The sequence below is a fragment of the Eubalaena glacialis genome, chromosome 12, assembly GCF_028564815.1.
Source record: "Eubalaena glacialis isolate mEubGla1 chromosome 12, mEubGla1.1.hap2.+ XY, whole genome shotgun sequence".
NCBI classification, from domain to species: Eukaryota; Metazoa; Chordata; class Mammalia; order Artiodactyla; family Balaenidae; genus Eubalaena; species Eubalaena glacialis.
This window is the reverse complement of record NC_083727.1, coordinates 36,694,862-36,721,720: the sequence shown is the minus strand read 5'-3', so window position 1 is coordinate 36,721,720 and position 26,859 is coordinate 36,694,862. Positions and strand designations below refer to the sequence as shown.

Sequence of the window (26,859 nt, the reverse complement as noted above, 5' to 3'; positions counted from 1 at the left end):
GCTTCTTTTGTACCACATTATGTGCTAAGTACTTTTCATGTTTTGTCTTATTTAGTGCTGATACCAGACTTACAAGATTGGTATTATTATATAAGCACTATGTTTTCTTTTAAATTTTTATAGGACATTAGAATTACTTTTATTTTTTAGGCACTTGAATTTCTGCCATTTGAAGGAAAAGTGAATTTAAAGAAGCCACAACATATATTCTCTATTTTGGAGGATTATGGTTTGGACCCAAACTGCATCCCTGAGAATCCACATAATATCTATTTTGGTAGATGGGTAAGCAAGTGTTCTTTTTACCTATTCTATGAAACAGAAACAGAATCAGAGACATAGAGAATAGACTGGTGGTTGCCAAGGGGGAGAGGGGTGGGAGAGGGTAGGAGTGGGAGTTTGGGATTAGCAGATGCAAACTGGTATATATAGAATGGATAAACAACAAGGTCCTACTGTATAGCACAGGGAACTATATTCAATATCCTGTGATAAACTATAATGGAAAAGAATATGAAAAAGAATGTATATATATGTATAACTGAATCACTTTGCTGTACAGCGGTAATTAACATTGTAATTCAACTATACTTCAATAAAAATTGAAAAAAAAGAAAAAATGCTAAGTGGTAGGCCTTTGTATTTGACTCTTTATATGTAAAACTTTAAAGGAGCTGAAGAGTCAGAACTACTGTATGAATTAAAATCAGTGGAAAATATGTGGTTGTGTGTTTTGTTTGTTTTTCCAGAGATTCTGATGAAATGCAAGAGGATTGTTAGATATGGGGCCCAGGTAGGAGGTGATGTACCTGGAAGCCTTAAGACTCACTGGAAAGTGTGAACTGCTTTTTTAATAAAGCAGAGAAAAGGCAGAGTGCTGTGATAGCAGGATTCTCATTTGTGGAGCTCTCTGATCTAGGTTTCCATTCTGAAGAGAAATGAAATTACTGCAGAGCAGTTCTGCCCACTTCTCTGAGGCAGGAAGCTGTGGCTTATGTTACAGAATATTGTTATTTAGGAGAAAAAAAGAGGTGGCTAGAGCTCACCACCAAGCCCTGGAATAATTGCATTCAAATTCAGTTCAAATTTGCTTTGAAAAGCAAAAGTAAATGGGAACACACTAAGAAATAAAAGTATTTGTCCATAACTGCCTTAATCACATATTTATGTGAAGCAGTGGTAAATGGAAAGAAGTTCTCATTATCAAGATACTGTGGGTTTATTGTGAATAATTATCTTAAATCTGTTCTGTACATTTACACGAATTGAAAATTATCTCTAATCTAGATTGCAGATGGGCAGAGAGAGCTTATTGAGTCATACAGTGTCAAAAAGAGACACTTTATTGGAAATACAAGCATGGATGCTGGTTTATCATTCATCATGGCCAACCACGGAAAAGTGAAAGAAAATGATATCGTATTTGATCCATTTGTTGGAACAGGTATTTTTATTTAATTGTTAAACTAGTATAGAGATATTGCTTGTTTATATTAGTTAAGGTCATAGTAATATTTTTGCTAAAAGATAAAATAATCTTTTATTTATCATTAGATAAGAGACAACCACATATTTGTATGGTAGCCAATATTTAACACTTTTGCCACTTCCAAAGAGGATGCTGAAAGAATTTTGTGGGTTTTTTTTCCCCAAGTAAACCACTAAGGGGAGTATACCATACATTGTAGAAATGTTGTAAAGCTATATAGTTTATTTAAGTAGGAAAACTCTTACTATACTTCAATTAAAAAAAAAAAAAAAGGAAAACTCTTGGGGGGAAGAAAGACTTGAGTGACAAAATTTTAAAAAGTGTTCATCTTTTAAAATTGATAATTATATACTTACATGGAAAGAAAATAATGTGCCTTTGGTTTGTGGAGGTTCATATGTGAAGTTTGAAAATAAGAAAAGTGACTAAGTATCAATGGACTAGAGCTTGGCTGCTGAGGCTATGACCTGGGTTCTGTATGCACTTGATTGGATGTCCTCATAATTAACTTTGTGTGGAAGTCCTAAAAGTCCAAGTTTATTTCATCTGACTCTGAAGACATTTTCCTGCTTCAACCCATTTTTTTCCATCTTGCCTATACTTAGGGAGTACTCACATTTAGGTTCATCTGGCTAAATTCATTATGATTCAGATCGTTTAGGAACAAATTATGCATGGTTGGAGTTTCTCCCTGTAGTGGTCTTTCCCCATCAGAAACTCATCAGAAACTTTGTAAGCAGTGATGATGCAGTAGCTACTATTTGTTGAATAGTAAACATGTCAGGTACTAGCTATGTACTCTAATGTTACTATCTAATTTAATTCTTACAACTACTGAAATTGAGATACTTAAAAAAATCTTCCTGAGATTATGGCACAGACAGAGGGGACTTGGTCAAGGTTACACAGTGTAGAAATCTCATGAGATTCAAACTGAAGCAGTCTAACTCCAGAGCTCGTGCTCTTTACTATCATAATGCTGCCTCTCTCAGCCTTAGGATCTGCCAGCCAGCTATGGTACCATCAGCTAACTTGAGGAATACAATCCCATGTCATTAGGAGCACATAGAATCAAGGTCAAGAGATTCTAACTGGTGGGATTATTTCCTGTGTTGTTGAATTAATCTTAGTGAGTCTCTCTCCTGCTATTCCACCAATGTCTTCATATATCCCACCCCCAACATACTATTATACCTATTCCTTTCTTTCCTATCCTCATTATCCTAAGTGCCTCCCCAACTTTTTGAACTTTACAGGAAATAATGCCAAACTTATAGAAAAGTTACAAGATTAAAAACAGAAGAAAGAACACACACATATCCTTGACCCAGAGTAGACTGTTGTTAAAATTTGGCATCATTTGCTTTATCATTTATTTTCTCATTATGTTTATATACAAGGTATTTTTTTTCTGTATCATTTGAAAGTAAGTTGCATCCATTACATCCCTTTACCTCTCAAAGACTTGAATATGTTTCTTAAGAATAAGGATATTTTCTTACATAACCACAGTATAGTTTCCAGTGTTAGTAAATATACTATTAATACAGTACTTCAGTGTTTGTATTCCATTTTTGGTAATTGACCCACTGACGTCCCTTTATACCATCTTTTTTCCTTTCCAGGTATTGTATTTTATTGTTAACATTTCTTTGATCCCTTGATGTGGAGTATATCCAAAATCTTACTTTTTCTTTTATAAAACTTACAATTTTGAAGAATACTATCCCTCCTCTCTTTATTTTTTATCCAGAATGTTCCTTACTTTGGGTCAACCAAACATATACATATTTTAGAAATTGTAAGTTTTCACATATACTACAAATTCTGGTCTAACCCTACAGATTTCTTTTTTTTTTTTTCACTTAACAGTATTTCTTAGAAATCACTTCCTTTAGTTCATAGAGATTATCTTCGTTCTTTTTTATAGTTGTACTCCATGGGTTTATGTACTGTAATTTATTCAAACAATCACCTAAACTTGGATATAGGTATTTTCCCATATTTCACAGTTACAAATAATGCTTGCAGTGAATAATCTGTACATATATACTTTCATAGTGTTGGAAGTATAGCTCCAGGGTAAATTCCTAGAATTAGGATTGCTGGGTTGAAGAATGTAAGCGTATGTAGTTTTGTTAAATGTGGCCAAATTACTCTCCATTATACCATTTTGCCTTCTCGCCAGCAATATACGAGCCCCTGTTCCCTCACAGCCTCACCAGCAGAGTATATTGTCAGGCTTTTGAAATTTGCCAGTCTGTTGGGTGAAAATGTTATCTCAGTGAAGTGTTCATTTGTATTTCTCTTACGAGTGAAATCTAATCACTTTTTCTATTTTAAGGTCTAGTTTTATAACCTTTTTGGAATTATCTTCAAGTCTTTTGCCTATTTTTCTGTAGACTTTTTGATTCCCCCCCATTTAAAAAAATACTTTATATTTTAGTCACTCTCCCCCTTTTTTCCTGTTTTATGTATATAAATATGTAAAATATTTTCTCCCAGTTTGCCCTTTATGTTCTGACTTTGCATGTAATTGTTTTTTTGCCAAGCAAAAACTTTCCCCCTACATCCAAGTTATGGAGGAATTCAGCTCTGTTTTCTTCTGGTACTTTAGTAGTTTTGATTATTTTCCTTTTAGATCTCGAATGCATTTGGAGTTTATTTTCTTGTATGCCGTGAGGAATGGATTTAATTTATCTTTTTCCAAATGGTAACCCTCTATTAATTCTTAATCTTGTTCTTGGACTTCTAAAACCTTTTGCTGTGAAGTGATTCTTTGAGATACATACATGTACGTGTTTAGTATGCACACATACTCATAGACCAGACCATAAAGTTTAAAAATAGTTACTAGTATGGGTAAAATTTCCTTCCCTTGATGTAGACGAGGCTGGGCATATTATGAAATGCTAACTTCCATAGCAATCAAGGTGTTGACTACTTTTAGTGTGGTAAGGGGTGAGCAGACCTGCCCCTAATTTGCTTTAAGGCTGCTCCTTAGGGTGGGTAGCGTATCTTGGTCATTTGACCGTTTATACTCTATAGGGCAATTAATGGAAAATTAATTGCAATATGTAGGACAGTTAATGGAAAATTGCAAGAGGAAGATCTTTGCAAAGATGCTGCTAAAATACATTTCTTAATTTGTGTTTGTTGTTTAAGCATAGCTTTAAGACTTTAGCTAGTTTTTGGTACTTTTGTTTTATAACTGGTAATGGCTAATAATTGAGAATAGGCACAGTTCTTAAGCAGTTTGTCCTCTTTCCTGGACCTTTTGTCTCTTCGATGGGTAGTACCTTCTGAAGGATTGGAGAAATAAGTAGCCCTGTGCCCTCCTCCATGGTCGTAGTTTTTCATAAAGTATTGGATGATATTTTTTTCCTTTTTCCTTTTTTAGTATTTTTGTTTTAATTCAAATGTATGATACCCCTTTTCCATTCTAAAGGTACAAAATTGATGTTTATTAGTTTCCTGAAGGCTTTACCCACAGACTACTTATGGCTTGTGATATTCTCAAGGTTATAGAGTAGGTTAGAAAGCTTCTGGGAAGTTGAAAGGAGAGATATAATCTTTTCCTGCCTAAATACCTTTCCTTTTTCTTTTAGACAGTCTGTTCTCTTATCTAGAATGACATTATGAGCTACAGAAACACACTTTCATTTCCATTTTAGCAAATACATTGATTCTCATTATAGTAAGATTTATTTTAAGTTGTACATCTCCATTTTCTCAAGGGGGAAGATATATATCATGGGTCAGCTGTCAGTAATTAGGAAGTACTGCTGTTCTAATATGAACATTGCTAAAGGAATGATCAGCATGCATAAGTTGAATACCTGTAATGGCACAGGCCTGCCTGTGATGTGATACAAGACTCGTGAATTGTATACAACTCTTATTAACTGAGTGTGCAGCCTTACTTAATTTAATTTGTTTAATAACAAATTTTACTTTTGTGTATCTAATTAGTAGGCTAATGAATATTTACTTCAATTGCTGCTGACCCTAAAGGAGGTTGTATAGTACAGTGTACCATAAGAACAAAGAGAGTAAGTTTTAAATCCTTACTCTGTCACTTACTATGTGACTTTGAGCAAGACGCTTTACTTGTCTGGGCCTCAATTCCATCATTTGTGAAATGGTAATAAGTAATATATTGTGAGGTTAAATGAGGTAATATATGTATATGAAATTCTTAGGAAATTGTATGATGGATGGAAGACAGTCAATTAACCATACTGTTTATCATTTTTAAATTATTTTGTTAAGCACTTAGATACCTTTTTGGTGAAAGATGTAAGCTATAGCTAATATTGAATGGTGATGATGAACAATTTGGCCATGAATTCATTTTCTAGTTCCTTCTTTGGCTGATTTCCAAGATATTCATAATTTGCAACTATTGGCAAATTATGGCAGCAGGCAAGGTAATTGAAGGTTAAAATTGTAAACTTCTAATTCTTTGTCCATAGTGAAAATAATTGGCACAGGTGTGTGCCGATGTCTGTAGGTGCAGTGACGTAGCTCTGCAGCCCTAGCTCTGATTGCTTTTCCCTTTCCCCTCTGTCAAATGAGTCCACTCCTTTAGTAGTTGAGAATATACCCAGGAGACTATTGTGTACTCCTTGCCTGTTCTACCTTCAAATGGCTCATAGGTTTAAGGAAAGGAGTAAAACTTTGAAATTTTGTCATTGCAGATGATAGACATGGGAGCAAGGTGTTGAGAAACCCACTGTCCTACCTCTGGGAGGAGACTATGAGGAGGAAAAGAGAAAGTTAGGAGAGAGATAATGGATCTCTGTAGGTCTTTGTGAAAATCTCTGCTTCCCATTTTATCCACAACTCTTTGTAGACCCCTTTTCCTGAGTCGCATAGTTTGGTAGAATTTCTGTTTTCTGGCAATATCCTTTTGCTTAAGCTGCTAGTTTAATTTATGAGTTGTTTTTGTTTGGTTTTTTTTTGGTTTTTTTTAAGGATTACATAGGTGACATAGTATTACAATTTTTCTTCCTTTTCTTTCGGCAAAACCAAAGCCCAGTTCTCGTTTTCACATTTTTATAAGGCTTTCCACTTAAATCTCTACAGATGAAACTCATAAATTTGTTTCTATGTCATAAAAGTTCAGTTATTGTGTCCTTTTACCTGTAAGATATTACCCTAACCTTAAACTGGTTACTATTTAGGTAATAAGATATTAAAATACTGATTTGCTAGTCTAGATCACATATGTGGTATTTTTACACTTGATAGCTAATAAGAAATCGGGTGAGTCATGTTATCTGCCCCCTCAACACTTCACCCCCTCCTTTTTTATCACCACTTCTTCCACCAAAAAGCTTCCAAGGAAACTCCAACTGAGGTATAACTAAACGTGAAAATGCTTCAATTTAATTGAAAAAAACAACTAGATGATTAACAGTGATTACCCAGTGACCAGTTCAGAGAAGCTAATTTATAGTGATTTTATTTGAAACTTGAAAAGATTTTAAAGGGCACAAAGTTAACTAACAGATGTAGTCTAACAGATTATTCATCTCCTTTCAGCAGTGTACTCTAAATTGGGTCTTCTCAAAACTCACTCTAACCAAATGGATAAGGTTCTGTTTAAGGAACACAGGAAAGCTTTTCTGTTCCCCTTGACAACTAGTTCTTCTAGGTGAGTATCTGCCTTAATTGGCAGAATTGTAGTAATTCCTCGTAATTTGGGTGAAGTGATTTTTGTATTTCAAGTCATTACTAAATATAGTACCTTTCCTAAATATGGACTGTTCCATTTATAGGCTAAGAACTATGAGGTCTTACTTAACCTTACCTCCTCAAACAAATGCTTTTTGTAGTTAGTATGAGGGAACCTAGGTTTTGGTTTCTGCTGTACTTTTAGTCTTCCATTTCTCTTATTCATGGCTCCATTAGGTAGTAGTCAGTTATAATATTTTTCATTGAGCAAAGTATTTTTAAGTATGTGTTACCAAACTATGTTTTAAATGGCTATGGAAGGAACACATTAAATTTATAGACCGTGACCCTCTGGAGGCACTACCCATCTTAATTTTAGAGATTACATTTCAAAAGGATATAATGGAAAGAGCCCTAGTTATTTCCCCATATCCAAGTTTGTGCATAGGCTAAGAATATTTTTCTGTATATTTCTGATTTCAGTTTGGCTGACAGATCATTCTGCAGTATAGCTATTAGGACTTACCCAAGTACTAAGAACATTTTTAATTTGGATAATTAAAAAAGTGAAGTTCGTTGAAAAGAACAATTATTAAGATATTTAACTTTGTGAATTTTTATTCTTAAACATTTTAAAAATATTATACCTTTTAGTTTAAAGGATTTCATTAATTTTTAATCTTTATAAGGATGTTCCTTCATATGTGAACTGGTCACACCTACCAAATTACTTAGTCTAGTCAAATTGTGTTAGGACATTTGTTCTTTCTTTGTTCACAGCATTAAGTAAACATAAAATTCGTTGTATTACCTATTTTTGTGTATGTCTGATAACAGTTATTCAGAAATTTGTATCTACAGTTTAAAATCAGATAATTACCTCACTGATAATAGGAGTAACTATTTGTTGTCCTCATATTTTAATTTTTGTAAGAATTAATCTCTTATATATTAATTATGCCCTCTTTAAGTTATTTGAAACTCTGACTTCAGTGAGAATTAAGCCCAATTGTCAGACTTATTTATTGCCAGCTCTTTGTGTAGCAGCCTTGTATGTTCATTGTAAGAAAGGAGCAAGATGCTTTTGTATAGACTTCTCAAAATAAGATGAAAATGTCTAAATACACATTATTTTGACCAAAAAAAGGATAATTTTCCCAAAGTAGTGCTGTTTAAAGTAATAATGCCAGGGCATATATTAATTCCCTGCTTTGTGACCAGTGTGATGAGCACAGCTTAGGGGTTTGTTTTTTCAGTTCTGAAACCTACTAAATATGGCCAGAACCAATGTCATTCTAGGGTACTCTGCCTACAGCTGGTTTGTAAGAATTTGCATCAGATTAAATAGGGGAAGAAATAAGAGTCTGGGACTTTCTGGTTAACAGATCACAATTGTGTGATTTTTTTCAGGTGGCCTTCTGATAGCATCTGCTCATTTTGGTGCATATGTATATGGGACAGACATAGACTACAACACCGTTCATGGCTTGGGTGAGTAGTGGTTCTAGACAGTGTTACAGTCTTTGCTCTTGTACCAAATGTGCCTTTAAGATACTTAAATAGTTATATATGGCATTGTACGTCTATTTTTAATGTTAAAGAGTTGTGATGTAGTTTTAGTTATTCTTACTTCATTGGGTATCTGCTTTTTATGAAGTGATCCAGTGTGAGCAAAATGACCCCCCAGGGAAACACAAAGATGAGTAGGAAAAATCCCTCCTCTCAGAGCTATTTTTGGTCTTAGATTTTAAAAAAATAGGCAATCAATAAGGTTGTAAAACTTTCGGGTTGGGAAGGAAGTGGGAGAGGGACTAGTCATTTTTAATTAGCATATTCATGTTAGTAAAACATAGAGTTTCTACTTAAAAATTATCACCGTTCTTTTATTCAGCAGTCATATGTGTATACTGTAATTAATTTCTAGTCCTTGAGTACCATACATGTTTTTAATTTCATAACTGACCAAAACATCACTGTGACCAGTCAAGGTGACAGTAATAGTAAAGATTCTGCATTAGACTGAGAGTAATTTGAGATAAGCATCTGCTTGCTTTTGAGGCAGTTTTGGAAAATACTTTAAAATCTAGAAGCTTTGCTAATGAAGTGTGATTGGATGAAATTGAATCAAACTGAAAATATTTCTTCATAGCTGAATAGTATTAAAAATGTAAAGTTTCTTTGATTTTGAAATTGTATTTATGCTGGTATTTCATTGTTGTAACTAGAATCAGCCTATAAAACATGCTTTTCCTTTTACTCACCCAGTGTAAATTATTATATAGGTGAGAATTTATTAGACTTTATTTTCTTTTGCTTAAGTAATTTGATATATTGTATTTGATGAACTGTCTTTTTTCCTACCTTGCTATAAGGAATTTAGTACTATAAGGAGAATGAGTAACATTTTATAAAGTTTGCCTAAATGGGCTAACCAGAAAAAGATAGTCTTTGTCTGCAGTATGTTAGAGTAGACAAAGTGCTAAGAAGAATTATTCCTGTTTGCTTTTGGTAGAAGCAGTATGTTTGCTTTAAGGATATTGTCCTATATAATTCATTTGAATTTTTATTTATTAGAGTTATGTTTAAAAGTTATGTGATAACCTTTCAGTCTACTTGGGTAGAATTCTGACTGAGGTAGAGTTTCCTCAGAGCTTATCCAAGATGCTGTTAGATATGCCCTCTGTTTCCTATGCTTCTAATCTCTTACTATACTCTCAAATACTTCCAAGTTTCTTCTATTTTAAAAATACAAAACGTTTTCTATCAATCCTATAGGGACCCTCCTAGCTACTACTTTGTTTTCCTCTTCCTTTTACCAAAGTGTTTCTTTTTCTTTTTTTTAAGAGATTGAGTTTTTTAAATTTATTTATTTATTTATTTATTTATTTATGGCTGTGTTGGGTCTTCGTTGCTGCGTGCAGGCTTTCTCTAGATGTGGCGAGCGGGGGCTACTCTTCGTTATGGGGCACGGGCTTCTCATTGCAGTGGCTTCTCTGTGGCGGAGCACGGGCTCTAGGCGCGCGGGCTTCACTAGTTGTGGCACGTGGGCTCAGTAGTTGTGGCTCGCAGGCTCTAGGGCGCAGGCTTAGTAGTTGTGGTGCACGGGCTTCGTTGCTCCCTGGCATGTGGGATCTTCCCAGACCAGGGCTCGAACCCATGTCCCCTGCATTGGCAGCTGGATTCTTAATCACTGCACCACCAGCGAAGTCCCCAAAGTGCTTCTTTCGTTTTTTTAAAATAAATTTATTTATTTATTTATTTTTAGCTGTGTTGGGTCTTCGTTGCTGCATGTGGGCTTTCTCTCTAGCTGTGGCGAGCGGGGGCTACTCCCTGTTGCGGTGCGTGGTCTTTTCACTGCAGTGGCTTCTCTTGTTGCGGAGCACGGGCTCTAGGTGCGAGGGCTTCAGTAGTTGCGGCTCACGGGATCTAGAGTGCAGGCTCAGTAGTTGTGGCACATGGGCTTAGTTTCTCCACAGCATGTGAGATCTTCCTGGACCAGGGCTCAAACCGTGTCCCTTGCATTGGCAGGCGGATTCTTAACCGCTGTGCCACCAGGGAAGTCCCCCAAAGTGCTTCTTAAAAAGACTAGTTTATTTGCTATTCCTCTTCTTCATCTCTAACTGCCTTCTGCCTGTTATTTTTCAGCTTGCATGCCTACTGAAAAATCTTACTAAGGCCACAGATCTACAGTATTTGGCAGTGTTGACCTTCATAATGCATCCCTTGGTTTCCTAGACAGTGGCTTCATTGGGTGGTACTTTGATTTCTTTGTTTCCACCTCAGTCTCCTGAAGGCCCTGCAGTTTTCTTCAGTGTCTGTTTATATGTTGCTTTTCTCCAGGCATCTCTCGTTGACCCCTTTTATCATATTGTGCAGAGTCATGTCATTCTTCTTCTTTTGATTTTTAAGTTTTGTTTTTATTGTGAAGTAGATCATAATACAGAAGAGTTTATTAAAATAACAAGAGTAATTATCGAACAAACACTTATGTAATTACCACCTAGGTTAATCAGAAATATCATTCATTCTTATAGATTTAACTTAAGTTTATATACTGATATCTCTCAAGTATATATATTCTGGCCTCTAACTACCTGCTGAATATCTCTTTCTGAAGCTTCTGTAGGTACCTCAAGGTATATATCAAGATTGATGTATCTCAAATGAATCTCATCTTTTTTCCTAGGTTTTCTTTTCCTCTTGGTTTCTCAGATCTTAATTGATGGTATCATCATCCACTCATGTCTCCTAAACTAAAACTTTTGAACTTCTTCCTTGAGTCCCCCACTTTAACTTTTCATCTCGTGTGTTCTCGTTTTACCTCCTCTGTCCATGGTCACAGCTCCTGCATTTCCCAAGTTAGCTCTCTTCATTTCTGTTCCATTTATCTAATTCATCAGTATTTCTACACTGCTAGAGGAAAGGGACCATGTTCTGTTTAACTCTGTATCTTTATTAGTATGCTTTGAATGCATTAATTATTGAATGAGTGTTTTAAGGCAGTTTTATGTGAAAGGATAGTTAGACATCAGTACAGTTGACTTTTCAAAATATTTTTTACAATAAGTTAAAATAAAAATAATTGTTCTTTGTATAAATAAAATTAAGATTTTAAATGAAAGCAAGTTTTATTTGATTAAATATAGGTTTAGATAAGTTAAACGTTACTTTTAGCTAAATGACGAGATAAGAATGTTGTTTGTTAGTTCTGTCTTCCTTTTTCTTTCCCTTCAGGAAAGGCTAGTAGGAAAAACCAGAAATGGAGAGGACCAGATGAAAACATTAGGGCAAATCTTCGTCAATATGGTTTAGAGAAGTATTACCTTGATGTCCTGGTTTCAGATGCATCTAAACCTTCTTGGAGGAAGGGCACATATTTTGATGCAGTCATCACTGATCGTAAGTTTATTTTTATACAAAAATAGGAGTAGGATTAGGTTCCTAAAGTCATTTACATTTAAAGTACAAAATTTATCAGTACAACAAAAAAAGCCAACTTGTATTAGTGTTCCCCTCACCCCTGACTTCTTCACATAGTTAGAAGGAAAAAATTATGAATGTAGGGCAGGACACCAATTTAGCTAAGTGGTTTTGATTTTTTAAACTATATGTATTAACTTGTCATCCCTTTTTCTCTTCGGCTTATTTTTTAAGACGTAAATTTGTTTTTATATTTGTTTTATATTTGACCGTAATTGGTTATTAGTATAGCAACTGGAGCCAAAATGTCATTTGCAATTATGGTATCAGATTTGAAGAAGAAAGTTTCAGATATCTCCCATTTCTCTATGTGTAAGCTTTTATGTTTTTTTTTGTTGTGCCCGTTGTAACTGGCATCTCCTTTATAGAGTTACAAGAAATTTGGGTGTGACCCACTGTGTTTGTGAACCCACTGAGCTTCAAGAATGTGCATGAGAACTTGTTTTCTCATGCCATGTGAGTTCTTGGGCTTTTCAGGCATCCTATCTAAGAATAAATCTGCCTTTTCTATAGTATTTGGCAGTAAATCTGTATATAGTGGCATATAGTATCTCAACCCTTCCATCTCAGACCTTTTCAGTTCTTTGGTAACTTAGATATTTTCAAATCTTAACAAAAGAAAAATTAGCAAGTATGAATATACTTTTGAAAATTGATTGACTTTTTATTAATAATCTACTTTATTATTTGCTCTCACTCTCTATGTGTATTTATAAAAATACGTAATTTTTTTCCTGATCAGTTGAGAGTAGGTTGTATACATCATGGCCCTTCACCCTCCCCATACTTCAGTGTGTATTTCCTAAGAATAGGGATAGTCTCTTAGATAGCCAAAGTACAGTTACCAATTTCAGTGAATCGCTAATTCTTTAATCTGTAGTTTCTCATCCAGTTTTGTCAATTGACCCAGTAATATCCTTTATAGCACGTTTTTCCCTGAAGTGCAGTATCCAGCCTAGTGTCAGGTATTGCCTTTAGTAGTCATATCTTTTAACCCTCCTTTAATTTGTAACATTTTCACAACCTTTCTCTGTCTTTTATGACATTGACATTTTGAAGAATACAGTCATCTGCTTGCCTGCCCTCCCAGTGTTTTAAATAGAATGTCCCTCTTGTTATGCATTCTCAGCTGGAATATTGCATAGGTGATGTGTCCTTCTCAGGGTGTCACATCTGGAGGCACATGATGTCCATCTGCTTCGCAGTGGTGATGAGGTGACTTTTGACTATCCGTGGTACCTCTGTTTTCTGTCTAGCTCCATATGGTATTAGAGAGTCTACAAGAAGAACAGGTTCACAGAAGGAAATACCAAAGGGGATAGAAAAATGGTAAGTAAAAGTTAAATATGGTATGTTACTACTTTGGGAAGAAGCATAGTGCTTTTTTTTAATTAGCTTAGTTTAATAGTCTTAAAGTTTTTCACTGGTTTTTAAGTTTTTCACTGATTTTGAAATTTCGTTTTCTTTGTCTAGTCCAGAAAGCCACGTTCCTGTTTCCTTGAGTTATCATCTGAGTGATATGTTTTTTGACCTGTTAAACTTTGCAGCTGAGACCCTCGTATTAGGTGGAAGACTAGTCTATTGGTTACCAGTGTACACACCAGAGTATGTAATATTAAATAATTTTACTTTTTCTTATGGTATTTGTATATCTAGCATACTTTTTTCCCCTGTCTCTAATCATATTCAGAGTAAATATCTTTGTGTTTAATGTGTATGATGGCCTTCATTTACCAACACGCTGCATAAAACAGGCCCCTTGTTCTTATTGATTGAATTGCTTTGAACTTTTTATTTTACATCAGGGGTTGGCAAACTACAGCCTGTGAGCCTGATATGGTTTTCAGCCTGTTTTTGTAAGGCACTTGAGCTAAGACTGGTTTTTACCTATTTAAAGGGTTGTTAGAAAAGAAAAAAACAACAAAGAAGAATATGTGTCAGAAACACATGTGGTCCACAAAGGCTAAAATATTTACTATCTGGCCTGTAAGAGCAAAAGTTTGCCCCTGTTGTATATCATACTTAGCTCGGGGCCTGGGTGTTCAATAGCTCTTTTGCCAGGCCATAAACTTAGATAAATTTTAACAACTTAGCTGAGTGATTCATCTATCAACTGCTAGTTAGCTTGAATATTTATTGGCTCTTATGATCACCGTAAGTGCAGTAAAATCTTTTTTAAAAGCTAACACCAAACAAACTAAGAGCTATGCATATATTTAAAGCCCTGATTATGTTCAACATTATTGGTTTGGGTTTTATTATTCAGTAATTATTAATTATAAACAGAGCTGTGTACACCAACAATGAAAGACAAGATGTGTTGACAAAACAGGATCTTTAGATTTGAAAGGCAGTGTCAAGCTGAAAATTTGGCTATTTGTTCAATATGCTATAGATATCTTTTTTTAGAAATTATTTTAATTTCTATATTTACTATACATAATTGTACAAAAAGCATTTTAGACCAGTGTTATCTTGTTTGTCTTTTCATAATGGTGGATGGTCCCTCAGCAGTTGGAAGCTATGCTTTTTTGTTGTTTCTTTTATAAATGTTTCATTGGGAGCTACCATGACCTAACTTTATTTTTTTATTATTATTATTTTAAAATAAATTTATTTATTTATTTTTTGGCTGCGTTGGGTCTTCGTTGCTGCGCGCGGGCTTTTCTCTAGTTGCAGCGAGCGGGGGCTACTCTTCGTTGCGGTGCGCGGGCTTGTCATTGGGGTGGCTTCTTTTGTTGCAGAGCGCGGGCTCTAGGCACACAGGCTTCAGTAGTTGTGGCTCACGGGCTCTAGAGCACAGGCTCAGTAGTTGTGGCGCAGAGGCTTAGTTACTCCACGGCATGTGGGATCTTCCCGGACCAGGGCTCGAACCCATGTCCCCTGCATCGACAGGCGGATTCTTAACCACTGCACCATCAGGGAAACCATGACCTAACTTTAGTTTTGCATCTTGTTTATCAGCTAATAAGACTGTACACATTCATACCCATACCCCTTAACACAGGGCTTATGTTCTGTTAAGAAATTAATTATTTCTTAATTTTGGAAATAAGAGAAATTAATTCCAAGGAGTGAAATGACTTGTCTAAAGTTAAAAGCTAGCTAGTTTATTGTTTTCGTTATTCCTAGTGCTGTTCACATAATTCAACATCTTGCCAAGATCTCAGGTGTCTGGTATGTGAAGTGATAGATGGTGTTTTATTAATATTTTCAGAGAAGAGCATATTTGTTTATTTTTATTCTAGAGTGGTTTCTGCCTTAGACAAGCTGAACTCCAGCAGCAAACTAACTTGTCTTTTTGTTTTAATTCAAGTTTTCAGAGCTGGAATTTTTAAAAATTTATTTGAAATATATTTCAAATTTACAGACAAGTTTCAAATGCAAAAAACTCCCATCTCTCCCCCATCCAAATTTTCCAACTATTAACATACACCTCCTCTACCCCCCTTTCCTCACCCATTACATTAATCACATGCCCATTATCATTAATCTTTTTTGGAACTATTTGAGAGGTTGCAGATATGATGCCCCATCACCCCTGCATATTTCATTGCATTTCTCAGAAGCAAGAGCATTGTTGTCAAATCACCATCAACCCCTGAAGTCTGGAAATCAGCATTGATAGTGCTGCTGTCCAGATCATGGACCCCAGTCAGATATTACTGATTGCATTCTATCTAGGAAAATGTACTGCATTGACCCATCATGTCATTCTCCTCCAGTCTAGAATATTTCCTCAATCTTTCCTTATCTTTTGTGTCCTTAACAGTTTTATAGAGTACAGGGCTTATATTGTGAAGGTTGACCCCTAACCCGGTCCATCTGATGTTTCTTCCTTGACCAGACTCAGGCAATGCTCTTGGTAGAAATACCACAAAAATGATACTGTGCTCTTAGTGCACTGCATTGTGGGGCACACAGAGTCAACCTCTACTGGATGTCTTAAACTTGATCATCTGGTCCTGTTGTTCTCTGTCAGGTTTCTCTGCTGTGAGTTATCATGTTCTTCTCGATTACTATTTCCCAGGGGGAGGTATCACAAGATTACCCCAATATCTTGTTCTTCATCAGGTGACTACTCACATTGACAACTCTATTGTTGACAACCACCATAATGATGACTTTTCTATTCCATCATTCCTTCTGCATTTTAAGTTGGCATTCTACTATAAGGATTAGTTTTCCCTTCCCTCCCATTAATTTATTAATTTATATTGGTATGGAGTCATAGATTCCTATATTATTCATTGGGTTATAATTTATTACTATCATTAGTTTGTTGTTCAAATTGTCCCAGATTTATGATCAGCAGGAGTCCCTCTGAGGTGGCTCCTCTGTCCTTTTGAAATATCCTCATTAGTTTTTGTGTGTTTCTTATATTCTGGCATTTCTGACTTTCCACTATTTTGTAGTTTATTATTTAATTATAATTGAAATTAAATGTGGTTATGAATATCTTGTGTAATTCTTTTATTTCTTTCTTTTTTATAAAAAGTCAAACTGGAGGCACTTTCAACTATTTTAGTATTTCTGAAGACCTTAAAAAATGGCCACTGGATATTTCTTCAGTGACTTCTCTTTTAATAATTTTCAACAAGGGGAAATTTCCAAGTCCATATAACCAAAGGGATTTTTTAGAAGTAAAAAAGGGAAGCATGTTTTTGTCACTTTTTTTTTTTTTTTACCTTAGATGTTTTATCAAAGGACAAATTTCATCCAGGCTAGGACACACATGGAAAGACTACTATGGCATTTACTTCCCTGACTTATTTGTCAGGTCTTCTGATGTTCATAACTAGACTTCTTTTGTGCCTTCTCCTCCCCTTAACTCAAAGTGATCTTATTAATGAACTTAGTTTGTCTTGAGTTTATATTAGGGAATGAACTATTTTCACTTTTGCAGTAAACATAATCCAAAGTATTTACTCTTTTTAAAATAACACAGTATTAGATGAACTTAAAACTAAAGTCATCTGCAAAAGTTTGAAATAATGTTCTTGCTTCTGAATTAAACAATTTAGAATTAGTTTGGTTATGTTGTATTGCAAATATAGCTTTCTATTAGACTAGGAATAAAGAATTCATTTTAAAATTGTACCTTAGCACAGCTTAATTTGAAAACTTTTGTATTTTTGGTATAGTGAATGTAGGCTTTTAGTCCTACTATTGAATTAATTTACTCAGCCAAATCCTGTTACATGATTGAAGTTTAAAAATAAGACTTGCACATTATAATCAAGTTAAGGTATTATTCATTAAACCCAGAACATTTTTATTTTTTTTTAAAACCCAAGACATTTTGAAAGGTAAGACGATAAAAACAAAATACTACCTAACAGCTTAGTTACTTGTGAAGAATTGTCAGAACGGATGATTGAAAAAGGATTTTCTCACTATTTGGTAATTTAAATTGTGGTGAAGAAACTGCTATTCAACAAACTTCTGCTTCCTCTAGTGCAGATTCTCCCCACTCTAGTATGTTGTATTTTGGGCCAGCATCAAGACACTCTGTATATGTTATGTCCTTCAACCTTTATTTATTCTGTACCCATTGCTTGATATACTGTTTCTTCTTTCCTCAGCCCTAAAATTCTAGTCATCTTTCAAGGCCTGGCTTAATTGTTACCACCTCTGTGACACTTTCTGAAACCTTCTAAGCAGAATTCATCAATCCTTCATATGTGCTCTCCTAGTAGTTTACTCTTATTACTCATAGAGACTTACCACATAAAATTATTCTTGACTTTTGGTATTTGTGAGTTTATTATTCACAATTTCAACTATTTGCAAATGACCCTGAAGATCTGTGTAACATTCATTTGGGCAGGGCATACATTCAACTAGTGTATTTGATATTATAGGAGTTGCTAAGCTGTTGAGTGAGTGTAGCTTTTTGCCCAGGTTCCACATATCCCTATGTGTCGTTTTCTAATTGTCATTTATACACAGATAATGGTCTTGAAGTGATTAGAAACTGTGTTTCTTTGTGAAGGATGTCCTTTACGAGAAATCCAACTGCTAGTGCTTGTGATAAAAATGATGACAAAGTGAAGAAGTCTAATAAAGTACTCCAAAGTAAGATTTGGGGATAAATTTTAATTGTGATAAAATGAATTTTGTGGTGGCTCAGAGCCACACAAAACAGAACATGTTGTTTTTCATCTTTCATACAGGAAACAGAGAAAAGTGATTCTTTAAATTGTTTTCAGTAAGTGCTCCAATCAGCACAAAATCTGTTTCTCAAATGGGAAGTGAAACTCTAATGACATTTGGAAATAGTTAGCTTGAGTCATGAAGATTCACAGGAAAATAAATGACTGTCAAAATTGATTGATGGAAAAGCTAGGGACCTATATGCTTTTTTTTTTTTTTTGCTTTTTTAAAAAAGGTTGAAATATAATTTGTATACCATGAAAGTCACCCTTTTAAAGTGTACAACTCCATGGTTTTTAGTATAACCTCAAAGTTATGCAACCATCACCACTGTCTAATTCTAGAACATTTTTTTTTAATAAATTAATTTTATTTATTTATTTATTTTTGGCTGCGTCGGGTTTTCGTTGCTGCACGTGGGCTTTCTCTAGTTGTAGCGAGTGGGGGCTACTCTTTGTTGCGGTGCGCGGGCTTCTTTGTTGCGGAGCATGGGCTCTAGGCGTGCGGGCTTCAGTAGTTGTGGTGCGCGGGCTCAGTAGTTGTGGCTCGTGGGCTCTAGAGCACAGGCTCAGTAATTGTGGCGCACGGGCTTAGTTGCTCTGCGGCATGTGGGATCTTCCCGGACTAGGGCTTGAACCCGTGTCCCCTGCATTGGCAGGTGGATTCGTAACCACTGCGCCATCAGGGAAGCCCTCTAGAACATTTTTATCATCCCCAAAAGAAACCCTGTATGCATAAGCAGTCAGTACTGCTCTTGTCCGTAGCAACCACTTATCTATCTCTGTGGCTTTACCTATTCTGGCTGATTTAGATTTTAAATAGATGCTTAGATTATAGGGGAATAGTACTAAAAACAGGGAATTAAGATAAGATACCGGGACTTCCCTGGTGGCGCAGTGGTTGAGAATCTGCCTGCCAATGCAGGGGACACGGGTTCGAGCCCTGGTCTGGGAAGATCCCACATGCCACGGAGCAACTAGGCCCGTGAGCCACAATTACTGAGCCTGCGCGTCTGGAGCCTGTGCTCTGCAACAAGAGAGGCCGCGATAGTGAGAGGCTCGCGCACCGCGATGAAGAGTGGCCCCCACTTGCCGCAACTAGAGAAAGCCCTCGCACAGAAACGAAGATCCAACACAGCCATAAATAAATAAATAAATAAATAAAAAGATAAGATACCATACTATCATAATAGTCTAGGCATAGTACAGATTTATAGCTTCTACTTAACAGATTGCAAACAGTCCATTAGTATGAAATATGTTAGTAAATATATAGTAAATAATTTTTAACTGCTGTTTTTTATTTTTTAGTGTGATATTTTGGGAGTACACTGTTAAATTGATTGGCTCATTCATATAATAGAGTAGTGGTTAAAAACAAGTTTGTTAATGATAATGATGACCTAAATGATGTCCCTTCATGCTTAAACTCAGAGATCAAGTCAAAAAATAATCTAGAACATGTAAATGTTTTTCTGCTGTTAAGCCAAATACCAATGACTTAGTTTCACCAGTTTAGCATTATTCATGTCATAAATATTAATTAAAATTGTATTGGTTTTGTACTTTGATTTAATTTATAAATTTGTTTTGGGTTTTATAGTTATATAAATTATATAAGCATGAGGAATTTATGTTTGTATACATTTAAGAAACATTTTAGTAAAAATACCTTGTCAATAAAAGGTATATAAATAAAATTTAATAAAAATACCTTTTCCTTTGCCAAGAAATAAGATTTTTCTTCTTTAAAAAAGGGTACATTACTAAATTTGACAATTTCAGACATTTATAAACCCTGATGTTTGCAAGCCTAAGGTCAAAACTATATCTTCTCTTTGTTACCATTACTTAAGTCTGTCAACTATGGTGTAGAGTGTATTCTTTCATATCATAAATGCTTTGTGTGAAGACTCCAAATTTGACATCAACTTAATGTTATAGGAGCACAACATTTCTGTCTGTATAGTGAGCATTAGAGAATTATTAGGTGAGATGAAATCTGAAATGGCCATTATTTGTTGGAAAGCCCTAAGGAGGGAGGCAGAGAATGACTTCAAGAGAATTCCTTCCACTGATAATGAAGTGAAGTGCATTATGAATGTTGCTTGTTAAGTGGGTGATGAAAGTTTTGAGCATGTGGTCAAGGTAATGAGGGAGAGCTTGTTGAAGGTCACAGGGACCTAGAGAAATCAGTGAATGCATTAGAATTGGCTGGTCGGATGGTGGTCCTTTACAGGAAGTGCTGATCAGCACCTTTCCCATTTTGGATCAGAGCTTTAAGATTTCCCGTATAAGAAATGCTTGCAGGCTATTTATCTAGAAACATGTGAAGGTTTGCAAAGGAAAAATAAAAACTGGCAATCACAGTGTTCTTAAAGGTGCCCCTACCTAGTGAGCCCTCTCTCCTGCTGTTCTTCTGAATTCTGCTCCATAACTGTTTCCCCCACATTTGTTACCTGTTTCTTCTACCAAGATTAGTGCCAACAACCTATCAGACATGAAGTTCTGAAGTACTGCACCCTGACCGTCCTGCTTTCTAGGTGTCGTCATCTTCATTCACAAAATACGTGTGCTGTACAGCAGCAGGCACCACTGCTCTTTATCATAACTTTGGTTTTATTTCATGGCAGAGGATTGATGTCATCTGTAGTGTTTAGTTTAGTGGTAGTTTATCTGAATAATCTTATATAACAAGGTTAATAGAGGTCTCAAGATGTCATAAAAAATTTTGCAGGGACATTTCATTTTAAAGGGGTATATGCTGTAGTGGACTTTACTTTGGGAATTTATAAAAATCCCCAGTTGAATCAGTCCCTCATGAATGTTAGGGGGTTGTTGTGGAATGTATTTCTGTCTGTTTTATGTGCTCTTGTGGGATCCTTTAGGGTAGAATTGTCATCTTGTATTTTTGTGGTTTAAATGCTTGGCATTCTTCAATAAAACATACGTGTGTTCTCTCTCATCCTCATTATACAGGTAAAAAAATTAAACTACTTTCTTTGGATGTGGTAATGTTAAATACTTTGCTCTTTAAAAATGCAGATTGTTTCTGGATTATATGGACAGTTAGCGTATGTGAAATAAAATGGTGCAGCATGTAGTGGGAGGACGTCCCATACCACACTGGATAACCCCCATGGTGATCCTTCGCGGGGCGCACATGTGAGTGTTCCTAACAGTCAGCTGTTCTTTCTTCAGATACACTGAAGAGATGGTACCCTGGCACCCTTGCTTGAAACTCATCAGCAACTGTGAGCAGAAGCTTTCCAGTCACACATCAAGGCGCTTGATAACGATGGAAAAGGTGAAGGAATTTGAGGTAAATTATCCTAGTATTTTTCAGATAAAGTCTGGAAGAATTAGAAGTAGATTTTTCTAGTTTTCCTCTAATGAAGTTTGGAAATGTTAGTCCTTGATTTTTTAAAAAATTATTGACGAGTTCAGGAAGAGGCAAAAGTTGAACAGGTTTGTGGCCTTTGGTGGAGTTTAGAGGGTAGGAATAGAATATAGAAGTTGAAGACTAGAAATAAAAGTTGACCTTTACTTTTCAGGCTTATTTGACATCCTTGGGCTAACGCAGTTATAAAACAGAGCACTCTTAATTAAACAACCATTGTCTAATTAGCAATGTACTAGTTACCGTTTCTCTGCAAAAGCAGAACCTACTTGATTGCAGACTATACTGAAGAGAAAATGTCACTTTGTATAAAGGAGAAAGTAATTTGCCCCCATCTGTTAGGGTCCGACACGTGTTCTCTCTCTCTCTCCCCCACACGTAATTCATTTAAGCTTGAGAAGAAAGAACAAAACATCTGTTACTTCATATCCAGATCAGAATTGATATGAATAATACCTCATAATGGAGCTTAATTAAATCTACAGAATGCTCCTTGGGCTGTACTTATCTTGATTGACAACCAAAGCTCTTACATATTCACTAGAAATTTGAGTAAGCCCCATCTTTGTTTTGGATTTGTAGGGCAAGGGGAAAAGAACAGGGTGTTACTGCCTGAGGATTTTGTCTTACTCATCCTTACTCTGCATTTGATTTTTTTCATCTACTTCACAGCTTATGGGTTCTTTCACAATAATAAAAACTAATGTTTGTACAGTCCCTTTTGCATATATTATTTTACATATTTCTTGTTTTTGTCCTTTTAATTTCCATTTCCTGTCTGTCTCTAATTTAGACCCTTATTACCGTATACCTGGTTTATGCTGATAATCTCCTAAATTACCTTTCTCCTTCCATTTTTCACACCTCTAGTTCTTACATGTTAAATAAATCTTCCTAAAACACGGCATTCATTAAGTCACTTCTTGATGCAAAAATTTTAGTGACTCATTTTTATAACAGAGTAAGGTTCAGAATCTTCAATGTGACAAAATTTCCTCAATAATTGGGCTCCAGTATCAGGGCATTTCTGAAGGCTAAGCTATGTGTATATATACATATACGTATGTGTGTGTGTGTGGCTGTGTATAAAGTTGATTGGTGTCCACTCTTACGTATATGTGTATGTATGTATTTGTGTACACACATACATACATATGTAAAGGTATGTGTGATGTAATTAAAATGAGTGTCTGATAGTCATTTTAAACAAATACTAGAAGTTTATATGCAAATAGCAGATATTCTTGGGGTGGCATCTTGTACTCAGTATACTTATGTCATAATTATTCAGCATGTTCTTAAAACTTTTAGATTTACATTTAAAGAAGAAATATATTAAACAGTTATTTTACTTTATAGTACACCTTGCTTTTCTTCAAATTATATTCCTGGACTTTGCTGCTCACATTTTTTACCAGACAGGTCACTTAATGTTTTTTGGAAGTCAAATCTCGTTTCAAGGATGACAGTTTACCATTAAACGTTTAAAACATAAGCAGTTTTCAGAAATTCCAAAAGAGGAGTTTTCAAATTGTTCGACACAGTGACAACCTTCCAAAGTGATCATTTTAAATGGCCACCATTTTTTTGGATATGCAGTAAGCCCTCCCTATCCGAGGGTTCCACATCCACAGATTCAGCCAAACTGCGCATCCTAAATGTGGTACACGATCCACAGTTGGTTGAAACTGAGCATGCGGAACCCGTGGATGCCGAGACCCGACTCTCAGACTTGAGCATCTGCCAATTTTGGTATCCACAGTGGGTCCTGGAACCAATCTCCTGTGGATGCCACGGGAGGACTGTACCATAGAAGCCCTCTTAACTAACCTCATTTCAAACTCAGTTGATTAACCAGTACTGGCTATTCCTGCTCTAAAACACAATGCATGATGCCTAGAATAGGTCAGATACTTTGAGCTAGTGAGTTACTTGGTCTCTACTATATCTGTACACTTCTGTACTTACAGATGAATTGTCTATTGTGAGTCACTTGTGTTTTTCCTGTGAGCTGTTTATGCCAGTTATATTCGCTATGGCATTTATATAATCTAATTAAATACTAGTTAGACCAGTGAAATATGAATGGAAGAATAAAGTTGTCATTTCTGTAGAAACAAATATGAATGCTTTAGAAAGATAGGACAAAGTGAATTGCTAAAAAATTTAGAGTCTTGTATTGGAAATGGTTGAGATAACTATAACAGGTTGGAAAAAAGTTACTGCAATCCAGGTTTCTGTACTGAGGTTGCTTTGTAAGAGTCTAAGTTCTTGCTTCATTTTACAGAAGCCAAAACTGGACATCTTTGCAGGTCTTAATTCTGTATCAAAAGATTGATAACGCAGCGTGTGGAATCTTATTTCCCCGACCAGGGATTGAACCCATGCCCCCTGCAGTGGAAGTGTAGTCTTAACCACTGGACCACCAGGGAAGTCCCTGAATATACAATTTTTTAAGTTGAAATAATATGTGTAACATATTAACAAAGCATTTTAATTTTTTCCTGCTTTTACTGACTTTTTAAATTAACGGTAGTCTGCTCAGCCTGCCATAACAGAATACTGCAGACAGAGTGGCTTAAATAAAAAAACTTGATTTTCTCACAGTTCTGGAGGCTGGAAGTCCAAAGCCAGCAGGTTTGGTTTCTGATGAGACCTCTCTTCCTAGCTTGTAGACAGCCGCCTTCTCTTTGTGTCCTCTGTACATACACACTGCTGATGTTTCTTCCTCTTATAAGGACATCGGTGCTGTTGGATTGCCACCCCACAGTGATGGCCTCATTTAACTTCATTCACCTCCTTTAAGGCCCTATGTCCAAGTACAGAAATATTGGGGGTTAGGACTTCAACATACGAATTTTGAGGCACACAATTCAGTCCATAACACTGATTATCAGTATCTGTCACATTGAATAAAAGCCTTCTGTTGTATGTTAGAGTATGCTTTTTTCATACTCTCCCAGTCACTTCTCATGTCTTTTATATTTTGAGGGAAGTAGTAAGACATTTGATAATTCAGATAGTAACATTACAGCTCTTAGAAATCACAGCACTTAATGTACTTATTTGAGTTAGTAATAATAAGAATAATAACTAACATTTATGTGCCAGCCACATGAGTAATACATATAAAAAACAAATATTACCTATAGATTTTGTAGTTTTAGTCTTGAAATGAGAAAGTAAAGTGAGTGACATTAGCATTCTTAATGAGGTATAATTGACATATTTCTCATCTGTACATCATGGTTCAATGTTTGTATGCATTATGAAATGATCACCACAGTAAGTCTAGTTAACATCCATCACCATACATAGTTACAAATTTTTTTTTCTCATGATGAGGACTTTCAAGATCTACTCTCTTAGCAACTTTCAGATACGCAATGCACTATTATTAACTAGTTACCATGCTGTACATTACATCCTCATGGCTTATTTATTTTATAGGTGGAAGTTTGTACTTTTTGACCCCCTCCACTGTCTCCCACCTCTAACCCCCTGACAACTGTCAATCTGTTCTCTGTCTTAATAAGCTTCATTTTTTTGTTTTTTAGAATCTACATATAAGTGAGATCATATGGTGTTTGTCTTTTTCTGTCTTATTTCACTTTGCTTAACGCCCTCAGGGTCCATCCATGTTGTTGCAAATGGAAAGATTTCATTCATTTTTTAAGGCTGAGGAGTATTCTATTATACATATCACGTCTGCTTTATCCATTCATCCATTGATGAACATACAACTTGCTCCCATATCTCGGCTGTTGTAAATAATGCTGCACTCTATGTGGGGGTGTATGTATCTTTTCAGATTAGGGTTTTCATTTTCATAAGGTAAATGCCCAGAAGTGGAATTGCTGGGTCATATGTTAGTTCTGTTTTTAATTCGAGGGGTCTTCATATTGTTTTCCATCGTGGCTGCACCAATTTACCTTCCTTCCAAAAATGCACACAGGTTCCCTTTCCTTTTTGTCCTCACAAACATTTGTTATTTCCTTTGGATAACAGCCATTTTAATAGGTGTGAGATGATATCTCATTGTGGTTTTGATTTGCATTTCCATGATTAGTGATGTTGAGCATCTTTTCAAGTGCCTGTTGACCATCTGTATGTTGTCTTTGGAAAAATGTCTATTCAGATCCTCTGCCTTTTTTTTTATTTTAATTTTTTGCCTTTGAGTTGTATGAGTTCTTTGTATATTTTGGATATTAACCCTTATCAGATACATGATTTGCAAATGTTTTCTCCCATTCGGTAGGTTGCCTTTTCATTTTGTTGATGATTTTCTTTGCTGTGCAGAAACCTTTTAGTTTGATGTAGTCTCACTTGTTTATTTTTGCTTTTGTTGCCTTATTTTTAAAGTCATATCCAAAAGATCATCACCAAGATCGATGTCAAGAAACCACCTGTGTTTTCTTCAAGTCTCTAATCCATTTTAGTTAATTTCTGTGTATGATGTAAGAGGATAGAGTTTCATTCTTTTGCATGTGGCTGTCCAGTCTTCCCAGCACTCTTTATTGAAGAGACTGTCCTTTCCCCGTTGTATGTTCTTGGCTCTTTTGTCATAAATTAATTAATTGAACATAAAAGTGTGGATTTACTTCTGGGTTCTCTGTTCTCTTCCATTGATCTATGTGTCTGTTTTTATGCTAAAACCATACTGCTGTAATTGATATAGCTTTGTAATATAGTTTGAAATCAAGGAGCATAATACCTCCAGCTTTGTTCTTCTTTCTCAAGATTGCTTCAGCTATTTGGGCTTTTTTGCAGTTCCATACAAATTTTTATCATAAATGGATGTTGAATTTTGTCAAATGCTTTCTCTGCATCTGTTGAGATGATCATATAATTTTATTCTTCCTTTTGTTAATGTGGTGTATCACGTTTTATTGACTTGTATTGAACTCTTCTGGCATCCCTGGAATAAATTCCACTTGATCATGGTGTATGATCCTTTTAATGTATCGTTGAGTTTGGTTTGCTAATATTTTGTTGAGGAGTTGTATATGTATATCCATCAAGGATATTAGTCTGTAATTTCTTTTCTTGTGGTATCCTTGTCTGGTTGTGGGTAATGCTGGCCTCGTAGAATGAGTTTGGAAGTGTTCCCTCTTCCTGTATATTTTGGAAGAGTTTGAAAAAGATGGTATTAATTC

At 35.5% G+C, this 26,859-nt stretch overlaps 1 protein-coding gene across 3 annotated transcripts in view; it reads left to right on the top strand.

Annotated features, from left to right (window-relative positions):
• The window catches only part of TRMT11 (tRNA methyltransferase 11 homolog), a 68,672-nt gene that overhangs the window by 20,259 nt on the left and 21,554 nt on the right, over positions 1-26,859 (top strand). For 2 of the 3 annotated variants that reach the window (XM_061207257.1, XM_061207256.1), the window contains exons 6-12: positions 151-285; positions 1,288-1,444; positions 8,579-8,659; positions 11,903-12,067; positions 13,405-13,477; positions 13,622-13,753; positions 21,505-21,625. In XM_061207257.1, coding sequence (XP_061063240.1) covers positions 151-285; positions 1,288-1,444; positions 8,579-8,659; positions 11,903-12,067; positions 13,405-13,477; positions 13,622-13,753; positions 21,505-21,625 — 864 coding nt within the window. The remainder of the gene's footprint in view (positions 1-150; positions 286-1,287; positions 1,445-8,578; positions 8,660-11,902; positions 12,068-13,404; positions 13,478-13,621; positions 13,754-21,504; positions 21,626-26,859) is intronic. The other variant, XM_061207258.1, reaches the window with a different exon arrangement.